This window comes from Anguilla anguilla, chromosome 4 (assembly GCF_013347855.1).
Source record: "Anguilla anguilla isolate fAngAng1 chromosome 4, fAngAng1.pri, whole genome shotgun sequence".
NCBI classification, from domain to species: Eukaryota; Metazoa; Chordata; class Actinopteri; order Anguilliformes; family Anguillidae; genus Anguilla; species Anguilla anguilla.
The window spans coordinates 17,431,802-17,449,881 of record NC_049204.1 but is presented as its reverse complement, the minus strand read 5'-3'; the positions used below and the strand labels follow the sequence as shown (position 1 = coordinate 17,449,881).

Here is an 18,080-nt window from a genome sequence, read left to right as displayed (position 1 = left end):
CACACGGTGTGTGTGTGTGTGTGTGTGTGTGCATGTGTGTTCAAGTGAGTCCATTCCATGTCAGTCTGGGGCATTCTCTGTAAAAGGTCATGTCTGCAGTGGCGGTGACTAAGCCCCAGCCAGAGCGCCTGGGCAGACGGAGGGCCAGGGAGACGCAGGACAGCACACTGCCGGGAGAAGTTTCCATGCAGCCCTTTCCTGCCATTGTTCTCCGTTCCAGCGTTGAGATAAGGCGCGTGCAGGTAGTGCCGTTTCCGGCTCCCTCGCTGCCTCGCCGATAGCGGGGGAATCCAGGCGCTAAGATAAGGGCACCGTTGCCATGGAGACCTGGTCGGTCTCCGCAGCATGGCGACCTGACCCAGACCCCTCAGTTGGCAGACCACTATATTGTCCCCATTACTGATAACTGAAAATTTTTCTGTGCTGTTCCCTTGCAGAACTACTATTGCTATAATATCTTCATGGGAACACATACGCACACACACACACACACACACACACACACACACACACACACACGTACACACACAGTACAGTAGTGATGGCTCACCTGTCCAATGACTGGTTCAGTGATTGACAGCTGCTGGACAGAGAGTCCTCCGCACTTCCAAAGGGTTCCAGCATCTAGGAAAAGGAGAAATTTCCATGTTTCATCCTTGTTTTCCACAATCTGGTTTCATTTAATCAGTTGCTGTTTTAAATATAACGACAATCTGAAAGCAATCAAAAGCATAGTAAAAAGAAATCTTTATGTTGGCGGTGGCCCTAAAAAACACTGAGGGCTCACTAATGATAGTCTCTGACGACCAAACATAGGCGTAGGCTTCATTTCAACTTTGGGGGAGACGCACTGCTGGACCACCTAGTCTCTCGTAGTAAGACGTCACGCTAGCTAGCTAGCCTAGCAATGAAATCACATGAAAATATTGGGGGTGACACGTCTCCCTGTCTCCCCCCAAACTTATGCCTATGAAACCCGTGCCTGTCCCCGATGGGTCGCTGGGGTAAGCGAGAGTGGAGTGCGGGGGGGGGGGGGGGGGGGTTTGGGGTTTAGGGGCGGGTTGCGGAGTGGGGACTCACGGTGTGATCCAGGGTCTCAGGGATGAACTCCCCCTCGCTGTGGATGCTGGTGTAGGAGCCCTGCCGTGCGATCTGCTGCTGCTCCTCGGGGACGCTGCCCGGAGGAGGTGAGGTACGGCCAGTGTGCAGGGAGCCTGGGGAGCGGAGAGGGGGAAGGGGGAGGAGAGGTGGAGGAAGGGGGAGCGAGGAGGAGAAGGGCCCACAGAGTGAGAGAGAGTATGTTTACTGGGATAAAGGAGCACAATGAAAGGTGGATTTGGGGGATGGAGGGGAGTTACGTGTTTAACACCACGCAGTGGGGTTGCTGACACCCTGCCCCAGAGTGCTACTCGATCCCCCAGCTCTCTCTGATCCTCACGCTTACTCTCAGTGTGAAAAGAGGCTCACGGGGAGAAAACACCCTCGCGGAGAGAAGCAGAATTCGACCTGCAGAGAGCGCGTTTAGACATGAAAGCTCCGTGAAACGCTGCCCCGCTGCGCGCGCCTAACGCTGCCCCGCCCACACGGCGCGCCGCAGCCGCCGGCCGCGTAATTCCATCAGCCGCCGAAAAAAAACTGCGGGCGGCGAAGCGGCTCCAAGAGCGTCCTGGGTATTCTTTGAAAAGGACAGGCGCTGAGAGCTCACACACGGTTCAGGCTCGGGAGAGCTAAAAGTTGCAGATGGAATTTAGGCAAGGGGTAAATGAATTTATTTGAGAGTGTACCCAATACTGCGCTGTACTGAAATATAGAGATTCAAACCTCTATTGCCACTATTGTTCACTTTTAATTGTGAGTCCTCACACTTCTACCAACTATTGGCAGAACGTACTGAAGGATGAATGCACTTAAGGTACACTGGATGTTAAACTAAAAAATATATAAATACTACCCTCTGCATCTTCTTAACTGGCAGCTAGGAGAATAAAAGTGCCAATGACAGGCAATTTGATCCACTGGTGTGGCAGTGCTAATTGTAAGAAACCTAGAAAAAATAAATAGAAGGCCATAACTCCTATAAATAGCCGAACATAAATAACAAAGCCATGAAAACAAATTCCGTCTGATAAGGGCTGAGGAAGGTAACACAGAGTTTGCGTCTGCCCTGGTTATCAACCATATTGCCTTTTTTAACACACCAGGATTAAAGTTACTCAAGTGGCTTAGTACATTATTGTTGTGAGGTGTCTACAAAGCAGATTATTTGCACAGACAATCTGCTTCAAGCTCTGATGCTTCAGATTTGACCTTCGCCGTCCCTCTCAAAATGCACCAATGAGACACCAGATCCTGCCACTCTCCTGCTCTGAGTTGCATAAAAATGAGCAGGTCTCCATCATTCCCGACAAGTCCTGACAGACCGCTCAGATATTGACTCTCTTTGAAGGATATGTCAGAGAAGCCGCTAGAAACGTCGCATTAAGACAAATCTCTCCCACAGCACGAGTACTTGAATCCCAAATTTGAAATGTCTGACGGGCGGCATCGCTTAAATGTTTCTGCACGTGCGCCCTTGCTCTGTCCTGTACGATCCCTGTGTCTGTCACTGCACCAGAGCTACTGCCAGGGCCCTTATTTTGCATTCCATGCCTCTTTTGCAACAGGCTACAAATGATTAACCATAAAGAATATCACTCAACACAGCTTGCACCAGATAGTATCTCAATCTGACAAACTGCCCTACAGAAGATCTTAGGTGACTCAGACAATTAGGCCATGGAGTTCTATAATGACCTTTGTTATGTAAAAGTGCTTCATAAAGTTCTGTTGAGAGGATCGGCAGAGTACTCCAGGGGAGGATTTTTTGCTTTCCTTACCTGTAGAGTGTTTGCGCACCCTCTCTGAGCCTTTGAACAGGGAGCCCTTCAGGTCTCCCAAGGACTTGGATGATCTCATCTCACTGTGTTTATCAACTCTGCCATTGACCTGTAGATACTGCTGGTAGGTTGAGAGACAGTCATAGCGTCAGAGAGAGAGAGAGAGAGAGATTGTGTCAAGGGGGAAGAAGTGGAGATGGGATAGAGAGAGGAGAGGGAGTTAGCTCGAACAGATACAAATAGTTACTTGCCTTTGGGCTACATTCTATCAAAACAATATTTGTTACAAGACTGAATTTCAGACAGCTTGTTTGCTTGTCTTACTACTTTTGGTTCTGACAATCCAGCGTGGAAACTATTAATAACCACTATAATTTTTTTTTTTATTGACTGCTATGGCACAATTTTTCTTCACAGAGAAAATCGGAGTAAATCAGACCTGACTACTGCCTCACCCACTCAAAGCAGTTTTTCAACATTTATTTATGTGCTGACAGAAATAAACTACACTCCTGTCAAATGATTTTGAATACACTTTGACATACTGCTAGTATCTCCCAGGGGTTTCAGAAGCAGAATTATTGTTACACCTGTACAGAATGCTAATGACACAAAATACTTTAGAATGCTAATCAAACCTAATCAACGGAATTCTTTAATTTCTGAAGAGTAACATTAGGGAAAGTACTTGGAGCGTTCATCTAAACATGCAAGGAGGAATTCATATAATCATTGCTCAGCAACAGTGGTGTTTCTGTATTCCTGTTACACATGACCAGCAACTTTCCTTCTCAGGAGAGGAACAGACAGAGGATAGACACTGTACAGCAGAGCAGGGAAGTATTTTGGAGAAAAGCCTTGCTGTAGTACTACAACTTCGGCCTCAGCTCTCACTCAGTGTCCTCCATTCATTGCTGTAACATGTTGGCCATATCACAAAGCTGCTAGAGTAATGTTGCCATTCTGTAGTGGCTCACCTGGCTGCTCTTGGGGTTCTTGAGGAGTATTCTCAGCAGGCTGTTGACTGCAGGACTGCAGTCAAGGATCTGGACTGCCTTATCCAGGTCCTCCTGGCACTTCAGCGGAAGAAGGTGCTGGAACACACATACGCACATGCATGCACACACACACGCACACACACAGACACACATGCACAAACACACACACACACACACAAATGCACAAACACACACACAGACATTCAGATTGAGAGGCCAAACCCACAGAACAACTGCAGGATATCAGCTGGTAGGAGTGGCATAGCTAGGCTAACAGCTACCATTATGTTGCTGAAAAACTGCATTTGACCACATTTTAATTAACCTTTATTGACACAATATTATTACTGCATATTCACCCTATCTAATGCAGTCCTATTGAATTTTTAGAAGAAAATATACATTAAGTATGAAATGTATTCAGGTACTGGGGACCAAAGACATTCTAACTCGTCATTATTGACATGTATTTCTGGACAAGAAGTTGTCACGGTTTAGTGAAGTTATTCCTGTGCCTACGGAATGTCAGCTGTACCTCTTTGTCGACATAGAACAAGTCCATTTGTTGACCGAAAGCATCCATCACCTTCTGCAAGAGCTCTTTGAACTTCAGTGGCCTCTGGAAGGGCAGAATTCTGGGGGAGAGAACAGGGGTGGGGTCAGTCTACAGTTGGTCTACGGAGGCTTTATTTAGATCAGGGGCTGAGGGTAGAGCTCACAGGCATGTGTAACATTTGGGACCTCACTGTCATGAACGGGAATGTAGAAGAGGAAGTCCAGCACACTCTGCGGACCCCTCATGAACCCCCCACGCATCTCCTGAAACCTATGACCAAGCCATCACTCAACTTCATTCGCTCTTACGAGCTTTTTATCGTTCTCCTGGTGCTCTCATATTGTTCTTAATCACCAAACCCTCAAGTCTACTCAGTTAATAACTTGAGGCAAATTAAGTAATCCATCAGAACAGATCCACTGATAAAAGGAGGTCCGGATGGTAATCTCCAAACTCCTTTCTCTCTGAGCCAAGTAGTGAATCTGAAGTTATCAGCCTCCATACCGTGTGAATAAGCATATTTTCTCTACTCAGTGTAGAATATGTGTGCTTGAAATATGGATAATGCTGCGCAACAGCAGTGTACAGTAATGTGACTCACTTGCGTTTTACATCGTGGAGATATAGTATGATCTGAGGTGAGGACTACCTGTGTGGTGTGATTGTGTAATTTCTGTAAGAACCAGGCTCCATTGTGATTCCACACTGGCATGCTCACACCCCACCACTCCCTGTGTCGCTATAGCGACAGGAGTGATGAGTGAGAGGTCAGATAGGGGGTGGGGGTGGGTAGGGGCAAGGTGCCACGAGGTCATTAATCAGTGCCAGGAAAAGGAGAGGCCTGGGCCGTGCTTCTGGTGGCGAGGTCTTAATCAGCTAATGTAGGCCAGCGTTTCAACACGAGCAGGCTCCGCGTTGTGGCAAGAACAAAGGCAGATGGGGAACTTCCTCAAAGGAAGGCAAAAAAAAACTATAACAGCAAAAATCCAGCAGGAAACCTGATTTCCCTCGTTTTTTAGTTTGTCTGTCCCTTAAAAGGGGTCTGAGAAGAGGCCTGCGGAACAGCCCTTTGTGTCTGTGTTCTCTCGCTGCCAGTTTCGCGGAAATCGTCGGCTACAGTCGGCTCGCGCATCGCTGAAAGTTGGGAACGTGACGCGGTTTTGGTTTTGGCGACGTTATCTCCTGATCGGAAAATGCTAATTCCCCTATCTTAATGAGCAGCCAGCGCTGGCTCCGCGTTGGTCTCCGTTCTTGGAATGTCTTCCCGGCTCCAGATCAGAGAGATTCAGCGCGACCGGATTGGGCCCGTGCGCCCGATGCAGTCGATAGGAGGGGAGATGAGAGCAGACGGCCGGGCATCGGCGGTGGCGGGAGGGGATTGTAAATGATGCGTTTCCTTCCGCGCTGAAGCCGAAGCACAGATAATGAGCTCCTCTACACTTTTCACCCGGGTAAGAGACCCCGGCGGCTGCTCGATGCGGCTCCAGTTCTCCAGCGTTGTTCCAGCAGCTTAACTTCCACCATTTTAAACCCAGTTTCACAAATGTATCCAATTATGCCTCCGCAGTATCTGATGCTCTGAAGCTGAGGTGCCCTCAGCTGTCTGCCTTGACAAAAAGTCCCCATTCTAAGAGCCTGGTACACTCTCCACGGTGTTCAAGGTTACCCTACACTCTTTCATACAGATATGCTGTACTGTACCTAACACAAAGGCTTTTACTCATTAAAAAGATGCGATTCTGTCATATTTTTGTTGTCTTATGCACACTACCGACTTTCCTAAATCATGAAAAATGGGGGGGGGACAAATATAATTAAAAAGAGTACAAATACATTTCATCAAAATTATGATACGTAAGTTATTCTTACAATCAAGGACAGTGTTATTTCAGGCTACAAATGCCTTGAGGATGTTGTCATTCTTCCAAAATGATCCCCTCACAGTAACTAACAATGCTTGGGCAGCATGTTTCACCCTTTTCCATCTGGTTAAGGAAATGACACAGAAACACTACGGTCAAGAGGTCTCAAGAGAGACTGATTAATTCCGGGATTCCTTCAACATTTGGTCTTAACTTTGGCTCCCACTTCAGTACAGTTGTTTGTGTTCAGTAAGCCTATAGTGAACCTGTCAAACTTGGCTTGCATTGAAAAAAGTCAATGCATTGAAACATTTCTTTGAGAGCCAAAGTTAAGGACAAATTTTGATTGAATCCTGGCCTGAAACTTCTGGCTTTGTCAACTGAAGAGTCTCTTTTTTCTGTGCAAGATAACATCTATTTACTGAGAACACCGTGGAGAAAAACTTACTTTTCACAACAGGAATGTCAGAAAAGCTGTGAATGTTCAGAGTATATACCAATATACCAGTGACCTGTGGTGAGCCATTTGATTGTGCAGTGCACCACTCTGGGTGATTACAGGAGACCCTGATTTACACCGTGTAGGTCTATATTAGAAAGTGACCTCCCAAAAGAGGGCATAGATTGAGTATTGCATTCACCAAAAAAACTGATCCAGGATTGGCCTTTATCACTAATCCTAACCTCAGCAATTACAAGAAAAAATACAGGACTGATCCAGAGTCAGTGCTTGAATACAGAAAACAACTACAGTATGACCGTGCTATTCATGTGGCAAAGTCCCAGAGAGCCTAGTGTGTAAATAGCAGGTTAGATGCTGTGTTGTGGTGAAGACTCAGGAAGAGTCAGCCTTTGTGTTTGGCCTGCATTGAGCTGTCACAATACATGCATGCACACACATGGACAAAGTGGTTGCAGTGAGAACCCCCACATTAGAAAACCTGAATTGGATCCATTTTAGACAGTTTGTTTATCATTTGTTAAAATTCTTGCAGACAAAAGGGATACATCCAAATACAATGAATTCTTTGTTTACAACCACAGACCAGAAAATCTATTAAAAATTCACCTCAGGTACAACTTCACCTCAGATTTTGAAGTCTAAACTGATTCATATTCTGCTATTATTATATGCGTTGGAGGATGCATGTCAGACAAACAAAAAACAAGCAAAAAAAATTTGCATTCAAAGTTCATTTAAGTGTCATAAAATATATAAATTCACCTCTACTCCTAAGTAATTCTGTCACACTGAGCTTATTTCTAAATGCCAGAGGCGTGTGCATCCTTGTGGCAAACTGTAGCGAAGAGGGTGCCTTAGGGACTCTTCACACGGTTCAAGCTTTGCAAACTCGTTCACTGTTGATGTATGTCTCCGACTGTGCAAACCGCAACCAAACCATAAATGTCAGATAGGCCATTTTTCAGTGCTTTGGGTGCTTTGGCACAGTTTGGAGATGCAAGGCTTGCATTGAACTGAGGTACAATTCACGGCAAATCCCAAAGCAGAAAAAAACCTGGCTTGAATCCAAAATTTAAAATAATATGAAAATTCCAACTCACCGTTTCTCCCTCTCATGCTCCAGCTTCACCCGCAAGTCCTGAATAAAACCAACAAAAATTAATTAAAATAATGGAACATGAATTAATGTATAATGTGAAGATGAACACAATGTAGATAAGTCAACATTTATTTTTAAATAAATCTTTGTTAATAATATCAACATGTGATGATGGTGTACCTTTCAAAGCTGGGGAGTGTTGACTTTCTGTTTCTCTCAAATAAGAATAAACACATTCTCAGAAAATGAATAGAGCAAAGTGGGAACTGTCAATGTGATCTGTACTATATAAAACTGTGAAATATGAACTGTTTTTATTTACATGGATTTAATACAATACTCATGCTCAAAAATTACACATAAAACCAGTAACACCAAAACAATGCATATACTGTAAGGACAACTCAAAACATGGGCTTCATTAGTCATGTAGCGACCAAAAAAAAGGACATTACTGATTTCTGTGGGCTGAAAATACCGAAGTGCTTTTTATGACGGCAATCGGTGAAAAAAACATAAATTCCATGTGGTCATTATGACAGGAAGTAATGCAGACTGATATCATGTCTGAGGCTGGGCGCTCAGGTTTTGTTGGTTTACCGAAGGCTGTGTCCCAGCAATAAGGGAAGCGGACTCACACCAGGACCGCCCATGTCACCTCCGTAGGTTTACGTAACACAGTAAGCGCAGCTTGTCCTTTTTTAGTCAAGCGCAGCCCAATCATCATTCCACAGCCAGCACAGAACAAGAAAGCAGCGAAACCCAGGGATACAGAGCGAAAGAAACCACTCGGTCACTGGATTGGAGAGCCAGTCCAGACAGGATGTGCGAGGCTACGCTTTATGCTACTAGCTTAAGGACACCGCTGAAAAAAATCAAGCAACTTTATAGCATGCTTATAGACATGAAATGCAAGGCGATCACAATTCCCTATTGCTTACTTGCTAGGCTGGGTTGACACATTTCTTTCTTGGCTTTTGTGGGTCAGTGCTGAGAGGAATAGAGGGGCTTGGCTGTTTTATCTCTCTCTGGGTGAGGAGTTATTTGTCTTGTGGTTTCTATGTAGTGCACTGAATGGCTGCAGTCTGAATAGAGCAGCACACAATACTCAGGGGACAAGGGAGTGTATGAGCAAACATCAGGAAAGCCAGGGGAATATATAACCAGCTTTGTGTAACATAGCCGGGTCATAACAAAGCAGAAGATACGAAATCCCCAAGTTGCCTCATATAACACACTTTCAACAGTGCTCTGTATAAATCTGTTCAACTGAGAGGATTGTTACAGGCCAACCAAGGACAGACATTTACACTACTTACTATAGTCACAATTAGTTTTACTGCATTAATGTGAATTTTTTTACTTTTAAATAAGAAATCTGATAGATTTATCTATCAGGGTATCAACACATTGTTGAGCCCTTAAATTAATTCCATGACATAGGTCAATGTACACAGTTGCTTGGAGTAATTATCAGTTAAACTACTGTAATAACAACATAATCAAAGGTACGCTAGCACATCTGGATAACATAGAACAAAGCATGTTGTATAATAATACTAATATTTGTACCTTTTTTCTTTTTTAGCCCCTAAACAATAAAGTTATTCAAAAGCAAGTATGTTTCATTTGGAGCCAGAGCCTAATCTCTCAAGTATCTTTATTAAAATGTAGAAGCATGCTTAAAACAGGGTTTATAACTTCTGTGAAGAAAAAACTGAAAAACTGAAGTGAAAGTTTCACAACCATAGATACCTGCAACTGTGAAGACAGCACTGATGATTTCATCAGCTCTAGTATACTCAGATCCTCATAAGCCATATATCTCGAGCTACGTCATTAATAGACCGTTACAGTGATGATGACTTTCTGTAGGCCAACCCGGACATTTGTTCCACCATGGGTTCCCTCGGCAGATTTCCAATACTTTTTTTCCCATACGCAACCGCCGTTCAAGTTTCCAGACTAGCCCACCTGCATGCGATGGCCGTTGTAGTTTCAATATAGCAACTTTTTAGGAACTTATTTTTTTAAAGCACACAACAGTTTCGAAATCCACGGTTGAGATATCAATGGGTGTAATTTATCTTTAAAACTTTAAACTCTCTTAGGCTTACGTTAACCACAGACCTTATTTTTGGCAGAAAACAAAATCCCAATGGGAAAAAAGCATTGGAAATCTGCAGAGGGAACCTCAAAAATGCAAAGTTACTTCTGGGATTTAGGACTACAAACTGTAACACTCTATTGCCTGTAGGATGTAGGATCTAACCTCACTTTAACAGAATTCTATGATCTGCAGGGTCCATTAACAGTGAGAATGCATGGGTAGCAACTGCTTCAACAATGCTTCCTGTCATCAAGGTCCCAACATAGTCAAAAGTACAAGCAGTGTCTTAGTAGTCCAGGTTTAGCACCACCAGTTACAGTGGATAGCGGATAGGTAGGGTCATACTGTACCTGTTTAAAGAGCAGAGACTTATTCTTGGGCTTGCTGTTGTTGAGCTGAACACAGCGACGACCCAGGGCAGCCAGGTCCATCATGATGGAGTTGAGTGCCTCGACCTCATCTATGGATAGATTTAAACCTGGTCAAGCCTGGACTAAAATGGGGGATACAGGCTATTACTGTCATCACTCATTCAAGCTTAGCTGTTTCAGGCAGAATTTTTGATTAAACAAAACCTAGCTAAAACTGTGGTGTATCTTTTGTAGACATGCACCATTTTTTTTATTAGGAGTTACATAAGGCTGAAAAAACTAAAAAATGATTATCTGGTTTCATGTATGACTTAATATTTTTGCAAAATTGTGTCAACCACCTAAAGAAAAAATGGCATTCAAACAGTTATTACTTTTCTTGTATGGGACTAAAATTGGTGTAACTCATTCATCCGTGGTAAGAAGGAATTAGGCTAAATAGTCTTCATTTTCTGCTTATATCCATTATTTTGCCCCCTGGAAAGTGAAAAATCAGTCTAGGAACCAAAAGTGGCAATGCAGAATACTTGTGTAGGTCAACGCAAAAATTGTTAATATATGTATATATATATGTACACACAAAAGCTCTGGGTCATTTCTAAGTGTAAAGCGTCAGTGTGATGTGGCCCAAGGAGCGCCTCCCTTCAGTGGTATTCCTCCTTAGTCCCCAGTCAGAAACCCTGCTCTGCCCATGTTACGGTCTGCTTTATCTGTGGCCATTACTGAGGAGCTGGAGAATGTGTTCCACCTGCCCGTTTCCCTCCAGTATACTGTAACGGTCCCGCACGCTTCACCCTTGGGGCAAATCTGGGAATGTGCTGATGTTGTGAGTCGGGGCACCATGGATACATCTACATATTGTGCTCCGCAGCACTACACGTGTCTGCCTTTCTTCCAACACCGTGCTAAAAAGGCGATCTTAACGAAAACAGAAACGGCCACGGAGCAGGAGAAGCAATGCACGGACCGTTTGAAACATCTGCTGCTCCTTATTGTCACGTCGCTAATGCCGCGCGCTCCGATGTGACCTACAGCACTGTTGTGTAAACGTTATCCCTCTGTTTGGATGTATTCTGGGATTGCATCCAGTTGGACAGGCTGGGGTGATCTCACCTCACTACACGAAACAGCTGTCCAATCCTGTGTCGACTGGCACTTTTGATAGGAAAAAGTGCAAAATATTTTGTACTGGCTTGGAATCACAGTGAAATTCACACAGCAAAGAAAATAGACAGAAATTGGTGTAATTCCGACATGGAAAAAGGATAAATCACTACCACAAAATAGTTTAATCTTAACAGAATATAAAAGCACAATACTTACTTTACTATACACAGTATACTAAAAAAAGGAAAGAGTGGAGGGTTACATGGTATTCTGAATTTACAAGCAGTACAGTACAGTTCTGATCTTTATTTTTATCAGTGGGTGTGCATCTAATTTTTCAGGAAGCCATTTATCCAGAAATGTTGCTTCATTAATCACAGAGGCAGCTAAGGGCAGGCAGTATTTGATGCCAAGTTTCCAGTTCCTCAAGGCAGGTGGGGTAAGGGTTACTTTAGCAGTGAAACAAAATAAAAGAAAATAACCAACTACAACAGTGGAAAGTAAAGGTTTAAAGTTGTCTAAAGTGACTTAAATGCCTGCGCCTATATTGGCTGACTTGAAAAATGATGCTGGTGAGACTGGTAGATATATGCACAGTATATAAAATATGTTTTGATCCCATTTAGTTGAATAACAGGTCAATTAAAGTATGAAAGTATGAAAGTATAAAAGACTGGGTTGAAAATGTCATAATATCATCTTTTGGTTCATGTTTGAGATTTCAGTGGTTCATGTTCTAAACTGTTCATGGACATGTACTCACCAATGTGAAACATTAACATATAAAAGCATGAAACAAGATCATAGTAAGCAGCAACATTATTTTAATATATGCAAAATGTTATTTTGTTGGAATAGCTGTCATTTCTTTGCACACTTCCTTGTACTTTTTATGGGGATTATTGTTTTTATATGAATATTAATGGCTGGTATTAGTAGGCGTGGATGAAAAATTCAGGGGGGGAAGGGTGTAAGCATGGCACTTGGCGTAATGTACAGTCAAAAGAGAGTGAAAAGGAGTGAAAGAAACGTGTTACGACACTTACGCAAGAATGAGGATGTGCTATGTACGGTGACAGCAGTGTTTATGTGTCAGGTAGTTTTGCTGACCAAATCACTTCTTTTATTTAAACTTCAGTTAACCAGGGTCATCACATTGAGATGGATGTCTCTTTTGCATGCGAGCCGTGGAGCCAACATGTCTTTGGACTGCGTATGACACGTAAGCGTAAGCCTTTTTGCTACCCAATGATGTTAACTGTGCTATCTAGCCAGACCATTTGACATATACATCTTCCTAGTTTAAAAAAAATTCCAATGAACAAAACAAAAAGAATAGCCATTTTGCACTGCATAGCAAACAACTTGTAATGTGGCCACAATAATACTGTACACATACAACCATGCCTCTCAATAGCAGAAGAAAGATTATACTGATTTGAAAGAACTCAGAAAAGAATCCATCACATAGTGATAATCTAGCTTTTAACGTTTACATAAATCTGCTTCACATGGACACGTGTTATGTAGACATTTTGAATGTATGTCATGAAGACGGGTGCTTGTAGGTACATGACAGCACAGTAAAGAATTCTGCCTGATATAACAGAGCTGGATGAATATAAATAGTTTTTTAAAGAAGTGTCCAAATGTGAGCAAATAAGTTTGGACTCACTAAGAACACTGTTGGACAACCATATTAGGAAGATCAGAGGAGTATTGAAACCATCCCTTAAACCGGGATTAAAAATCCCCTTCGCATGAAAGGTTTATGTGACAGCAAAATACATGCTAGCCAAGCGTAACCCAAGTCATTTTCACCAGCATACATTTTTGTAGGTCTACCGCAAAGCTTGTGAACCAAAGTAGTTTTATCTTCGACTCCATTATCAGACTGTTCGACTCAGTCCATAGGGTAGCTGACTCTCTGTCCATATATTAATCCCCCAGAGAAACGAGGGTTCGATTCCCCACTGTGGCACTTTCTGTACTGTGATGCCATCTATAATCCTCTCTGCTTTTCCTTTCCCTGAATGAAGTAAAAAAATATATTAGGAGAGAGCACTGAAAAAAATGTTTCAGTGGATAAACCTAAATTTTATACTTCAATCCGTGACACCGTGACATTTTATTTATTTATTTATTTAGTATTTTTATTTAGAAGTAAAAAATTTTTGTTTATCCACTGAAACATTTTTTTTGTCCAGTAAGGATTGACTACACTCTTTAAAAAATAAGAAAAAAAAGATCTCTCTCAACCGGCACATCCTTTTTTCTGTTTTGTCATGAATGCAGCCGAGTGATCAGCACACTGATTGACATGCGTCAGGCGAGCAGTTAGGAGATGGGATGTCTGATCAGAGACACAGGTTCTGGGCGTCCACAGGGCCCTTCCAATTACTGACTCACATGACAATGGCAGCTAAAAGCCAGAGCCCGAGCTGTTTAGTCTTCACACTCCCTGCATGACAAACATCTAATGAAAGCACTGGAACTTTAAATAATGCAAAGCGTAGTCTCATCTGAAGATTCGCTGGAGGTAGAACCAGTACAGAGAGATGAGCTTTGGAGCTGATCATTAATCACTTCAAAGTGAATAATATTTTTTTTTAAACGATAAATCAATGGAGATGCTAAGAGAGAACAAAGCAATCTGGTTAAAAATTACAAGAGTATCACGACACCCTGTTCATAGAGGGTTTTTATATTCCTTCTTACAGTCTTTCAGGGCAACTTTTTTTCCCATTAAGCAGTTAGTGAGCCCCTACTATCTATCTTTTCAGGTCAGGTTGATATAATAAAACAAACACAAATATTTATTCCAAAAAATAAATGAAATGTGTGTTAGACACTTCCTGCGGCAGCAATAAAGCTACTGAGAAAGCCATTACTTAAATTTTTAGTGCCAAGGGGTTGTAATTGAGCCAATTATTGATTTGGGTTATTCCTGCATGACTGACAAGTCATTCACCTCATTGTTTCAGTGTGAGAGCTATGTTAGACCAGCCAAAAAACGCACCTTTCCCACAGTAACACCTGCAGGAGGGGCTGCATTCTTTGAGATTACGGGGATCTCTCCTCCGTCTGCAGGACCTCCGTGACGCTGTTCGTTTCTGCCCAGACAGCTCTGCACGGACCCAGACGGGGCACGCGGTGCCTTTGATCGCGCTCCAGGAGCGCAGCAGACACAGCGCACGGCAGCCCGATCGACAAAGTCTCCTGTTTATTGAAGGTGCCGGGTTCACACAGGGTTCAGCGCAGGCTGCCGCACAAGTGCTGAGAGCCCGTCTGCTGGAATACCGGAGAGGAGGCGATGCTAAACTGAAGTGTCGATTACTAGTTACACCCACGCTAAGCTGTGTAGTAGGAGAGCCCAGTGCCTAGGCCACAGTATTTTGAGTGTAAAAAATGGCTTACAATGCTGGTTCGTTGCCTTTCAGCAAAGAGTTTTCTCTGTGTCGTTACTGTGTTTTTATGTAACATAAATACGATATAATTTACATCATCTATAATCAATAATCTCATGCACATGTCACTCAAAGACTGCACGTCTTCTCTGCAATTCATTGCTAGATACATGACGCAATTTTAGAGGAAGCTTTTGACTCTGGACTGAAGTTTAACAGGAACTTGTGTATAATTTGTACACAAGTTAATTTGTTAATTTAGCAAACCTTTCTGAAAGTAGCCCTTTAGCTTAATTATTTACATGTGTACAGTGCAACTTGTGTGGGTGAAATGTCAATTGCTGTACTTTACTCCAGCTGTAAAGTGCATGTAGTTATTATAATAAAATCAAAATTGGCACCAGAAGCTTCCAACAGGGTAACAAATAAAATAAACATATTTTCCATCACATATAGTTTTAAATCATCTTATGTAAAATTCATGAAGATATAGCATTAAAAAAATAACAAATAGATTCACCCACACCGATATTGCACTGCAAGAAAGAAGATAATTTCCTGTATTGTAGGCCAAATTTAAATGAAACATGAATGCATGTTGGCTTCTGTGAAAACTATTTGTCTTATAGTCCAATAATAACATTACAATAATTTTTGTGGTCCAAGTTTAATTGCACTACCCCATACTGCTTTGTGTAAGCAGTTGAAATAACATATTATAGCTGTACCTCGCTCAAGGGAGCGATAGACTTGCCTCGTCTGAGATATAAACCCTGAAAGGCTCTGATTACAGGTCCATTACCACGGCCATGCTACACATTTCTTAAAATGTATCATTTAGAAGCTTTCCTATACTTTATCAGCTCTAGCTGATGAGGAAATAAAAGGGAAGCAAAAATGGCAAAAGGAGAAAACTCAAAAATAACAAAAACCCCCCAAAAAAATCATTTCAGATTAAAGATATTTATCATTGTTGTCACGATGGTCTTCAAAGCTGCTGACCATGACAGAACCCATTTTGGCAGTCGTTTAGCCTTCATGGAGTCATTTACATACATATGCAATCAACCCATTTAATGCACTGCTCTGGAACTGCGGCAGAGGAGTTTCCCCATTGGGACAGACTCCGTTCCAACAGCACAGGATATGCAACATTACAAATAGAATTCAATAGCATATAAAAAGCACTGTCACCAAAACCATGTAATGACAATAGTTTATGTCTATTCTATTTGTTTTCCATTATCCTTCCTCTTCAAGGTTCAAGTCTTACATTCATCGGTCAGACCTGACAAATTATGAACCTGATATAAACATGTGTGATATCTAATTGACTGCATCAACCATACAGTTCACCCCGTCCTGTAAACAGTCTGCTGTGCTTTCAGAAAATTAACATAACTAATGACCGTTTAACATTTTTAGGCTCTTTGAAAAGGATTGTGTTTGGTTTGAATGCAACATGACACTCAAATGGAAAGATATTTTTGCTTAATGCAGACACTTGAATAATTGTCTTTTTCAAAATAAAAATCCTTCTCAATTTCACAATCAATGAATACGCATTGGGCCCTATTCACAGTTTTAAAAAAAAGAAACAGCCTTTCAACTCACTCAAACGATCAGTTACAAGCATGTTACACAGCCCTCGACCTTTTCCATAAAATCACTGTCCTCATTATGAACATGCTTCAGTGGATTTCAGCAATACAATCCTGTTCACATACCATGACCAAAAAACTAATTTGAAACAACTGTACAATTATTTCTGTTGTGTACAACTATAATACTGTATATGTCTTGCATTCGCTAATTAATGGTTCCAGGCTATATTACATAATGAATACACACAATGAAAATAAGAACACAAGAATAGAATACATGCCATAACAGTTCAGAGTCCTGTTTCACAAACATTTGAAGCTGATTGGGACTCGGCTTGGCAAGTACTCGGACAGGATAGCTCCAGGGAAAACAGATTTGCTTCGGAGGAACCAGCAGAATGCAGTCTCCTCTTTGGACCAAGTAGGAAATGAACGCAGAAGTGCAGCGAAGCAGACTGTGCAGTGGGAGATTCAGTCTTTTGGATGAGACGGTAGACCAAGGTCGAAGCTCACCGCGGTCATTAGAGACACCGTGGATTTATGAAAAGAGGAGGCCCTCAATCTGGGGCCATAATCACGTAATCATCCGACCACAGTGAATTAGCTATGCAGTCCCTACTTGCTCTGTTATTCGGGCTGTCACTGTAAAAGAAATATTTGTTCTCGTTCGACCTTGCTGATGAAATAAAAATTCAATAAATTAAAAAAGAAAAAAGAAAACAAAAAAAACGACTCAGGATTCTGAATTGCAGATGAAAACAATATGACATTTAAAAAAAAAACAACATCCAAGTAAGCAAAACCATCAGGGTTGAAGGTTTGGCAGCTGAATAGTATATGAGATTAATGCTCCTCCTCTGTCTCGACGTGTGAGACAGCCTGTCTAGTGTTTGGTGGTCTATTCTCCGAGACTCAGGAAAAGCGAGGAACTGAGAGCCATTCCTCCTAATCCGGCTCTAATTTCGGTCGAGCGAGAGGGTGGTGCGCATAGCTGAAGAGGCTAAAGCCGGTTTGTTTTACACGCAGCCGGGACACGCCATTGTTCAAGTCAAAGAGTTGTGGTCTCAGTGAAACCGGGTGCTTCAGTGCTGGCTTTGATTTGAATGAGTCGAGATTAAAGGGTGGAAACTGGCAGCAAAACAGTCTCTTTTTAGATCCACGCTGGCGGGTGATCATCAGGCCACGAAATCTTGGGGAACTACGCAAAATGCAAGGAATGGTAAAAACAGCTGTAGCACACTTAACTATGGTAGGTAAACAAACGCATGAATGAATGAAAAGAAACAGCCAATCAATCAATAATGTCACATGAGTTACTTCATAGCTACAAAAAGGTTCATCTGCTCTTGGAATACTACGATAAGACGTCTAGCAAGCGAGCGAACAAATATTAGCCTCGCAGCTTCAAAATTAACCACAGCTTTGATGTTCAGCAATTTAGTCAGTGCTTCCCATGGCTTTAATAAGTGCTGTACCATCTCCTGGCTTGGACATCAGATGCAAGCCCCCACACATGAAAGAAAATGAGAACATTGTTGACAGAAAGTCCATTAGGATTTTAAGGGCAATCAACCATTTCAAGATGCTTTGATCCCCCAACGCAACGTGGTACAGAACAAGAATTTGG

General features: G+C 42.3%; 1 protein-coding gene across 5 annotated transcripts in view; it reads right to left on the bottom strand.

Moving 5' to 3' along the window:
- Window positions 1-18,080, bottom strand: part of map3k22 (mitogen-activated protein kinase kinase kinase 22) — a 42,959-nt gene that overhangs the window by 12,745 nt on the left and 12,134 nt on the right. For 2 of the 5 annotated variants that reach the window (XM_035413731.1, XM_035413733.1), the window contains 7 exons: window positions 10,315-10,424; window positions 7,856-7,893; window positions 4,410-4,509; window positions 3,854-3,970; window positions 2,877-2,997; window positions 1,081-1,214; window positions 551-624 (listed from right to left, as the gene is read on the bottom strand). In XM_035413731.1, coding sequence (XP_035269622.1) covers window positions 551-624; window positions 1,081-1,214; window positions 2,877-2,997; window positions 3,854-3,970; window positions 4,410-4,509; window positions 7,856-7,893; window positions 10,315-10,424 — 694 coding nt within the window. Of the gene's footprint in view, window positions 1-550; window positions 625-1,080; window positions 1,215-2,876; window positions 2,998-3,853; window positions 3,971-4,409; window positions 4,510-7,855; window positions 7,894-8,034; window positions 8,940-10,314; window positions 10,425-18,080 lie in introns of all 5 variants that reach the window. The other 3 variants (XM_035413735.1, XM_035413734.1, XM_035413732.1) reach the window with 3 other exon arrangements.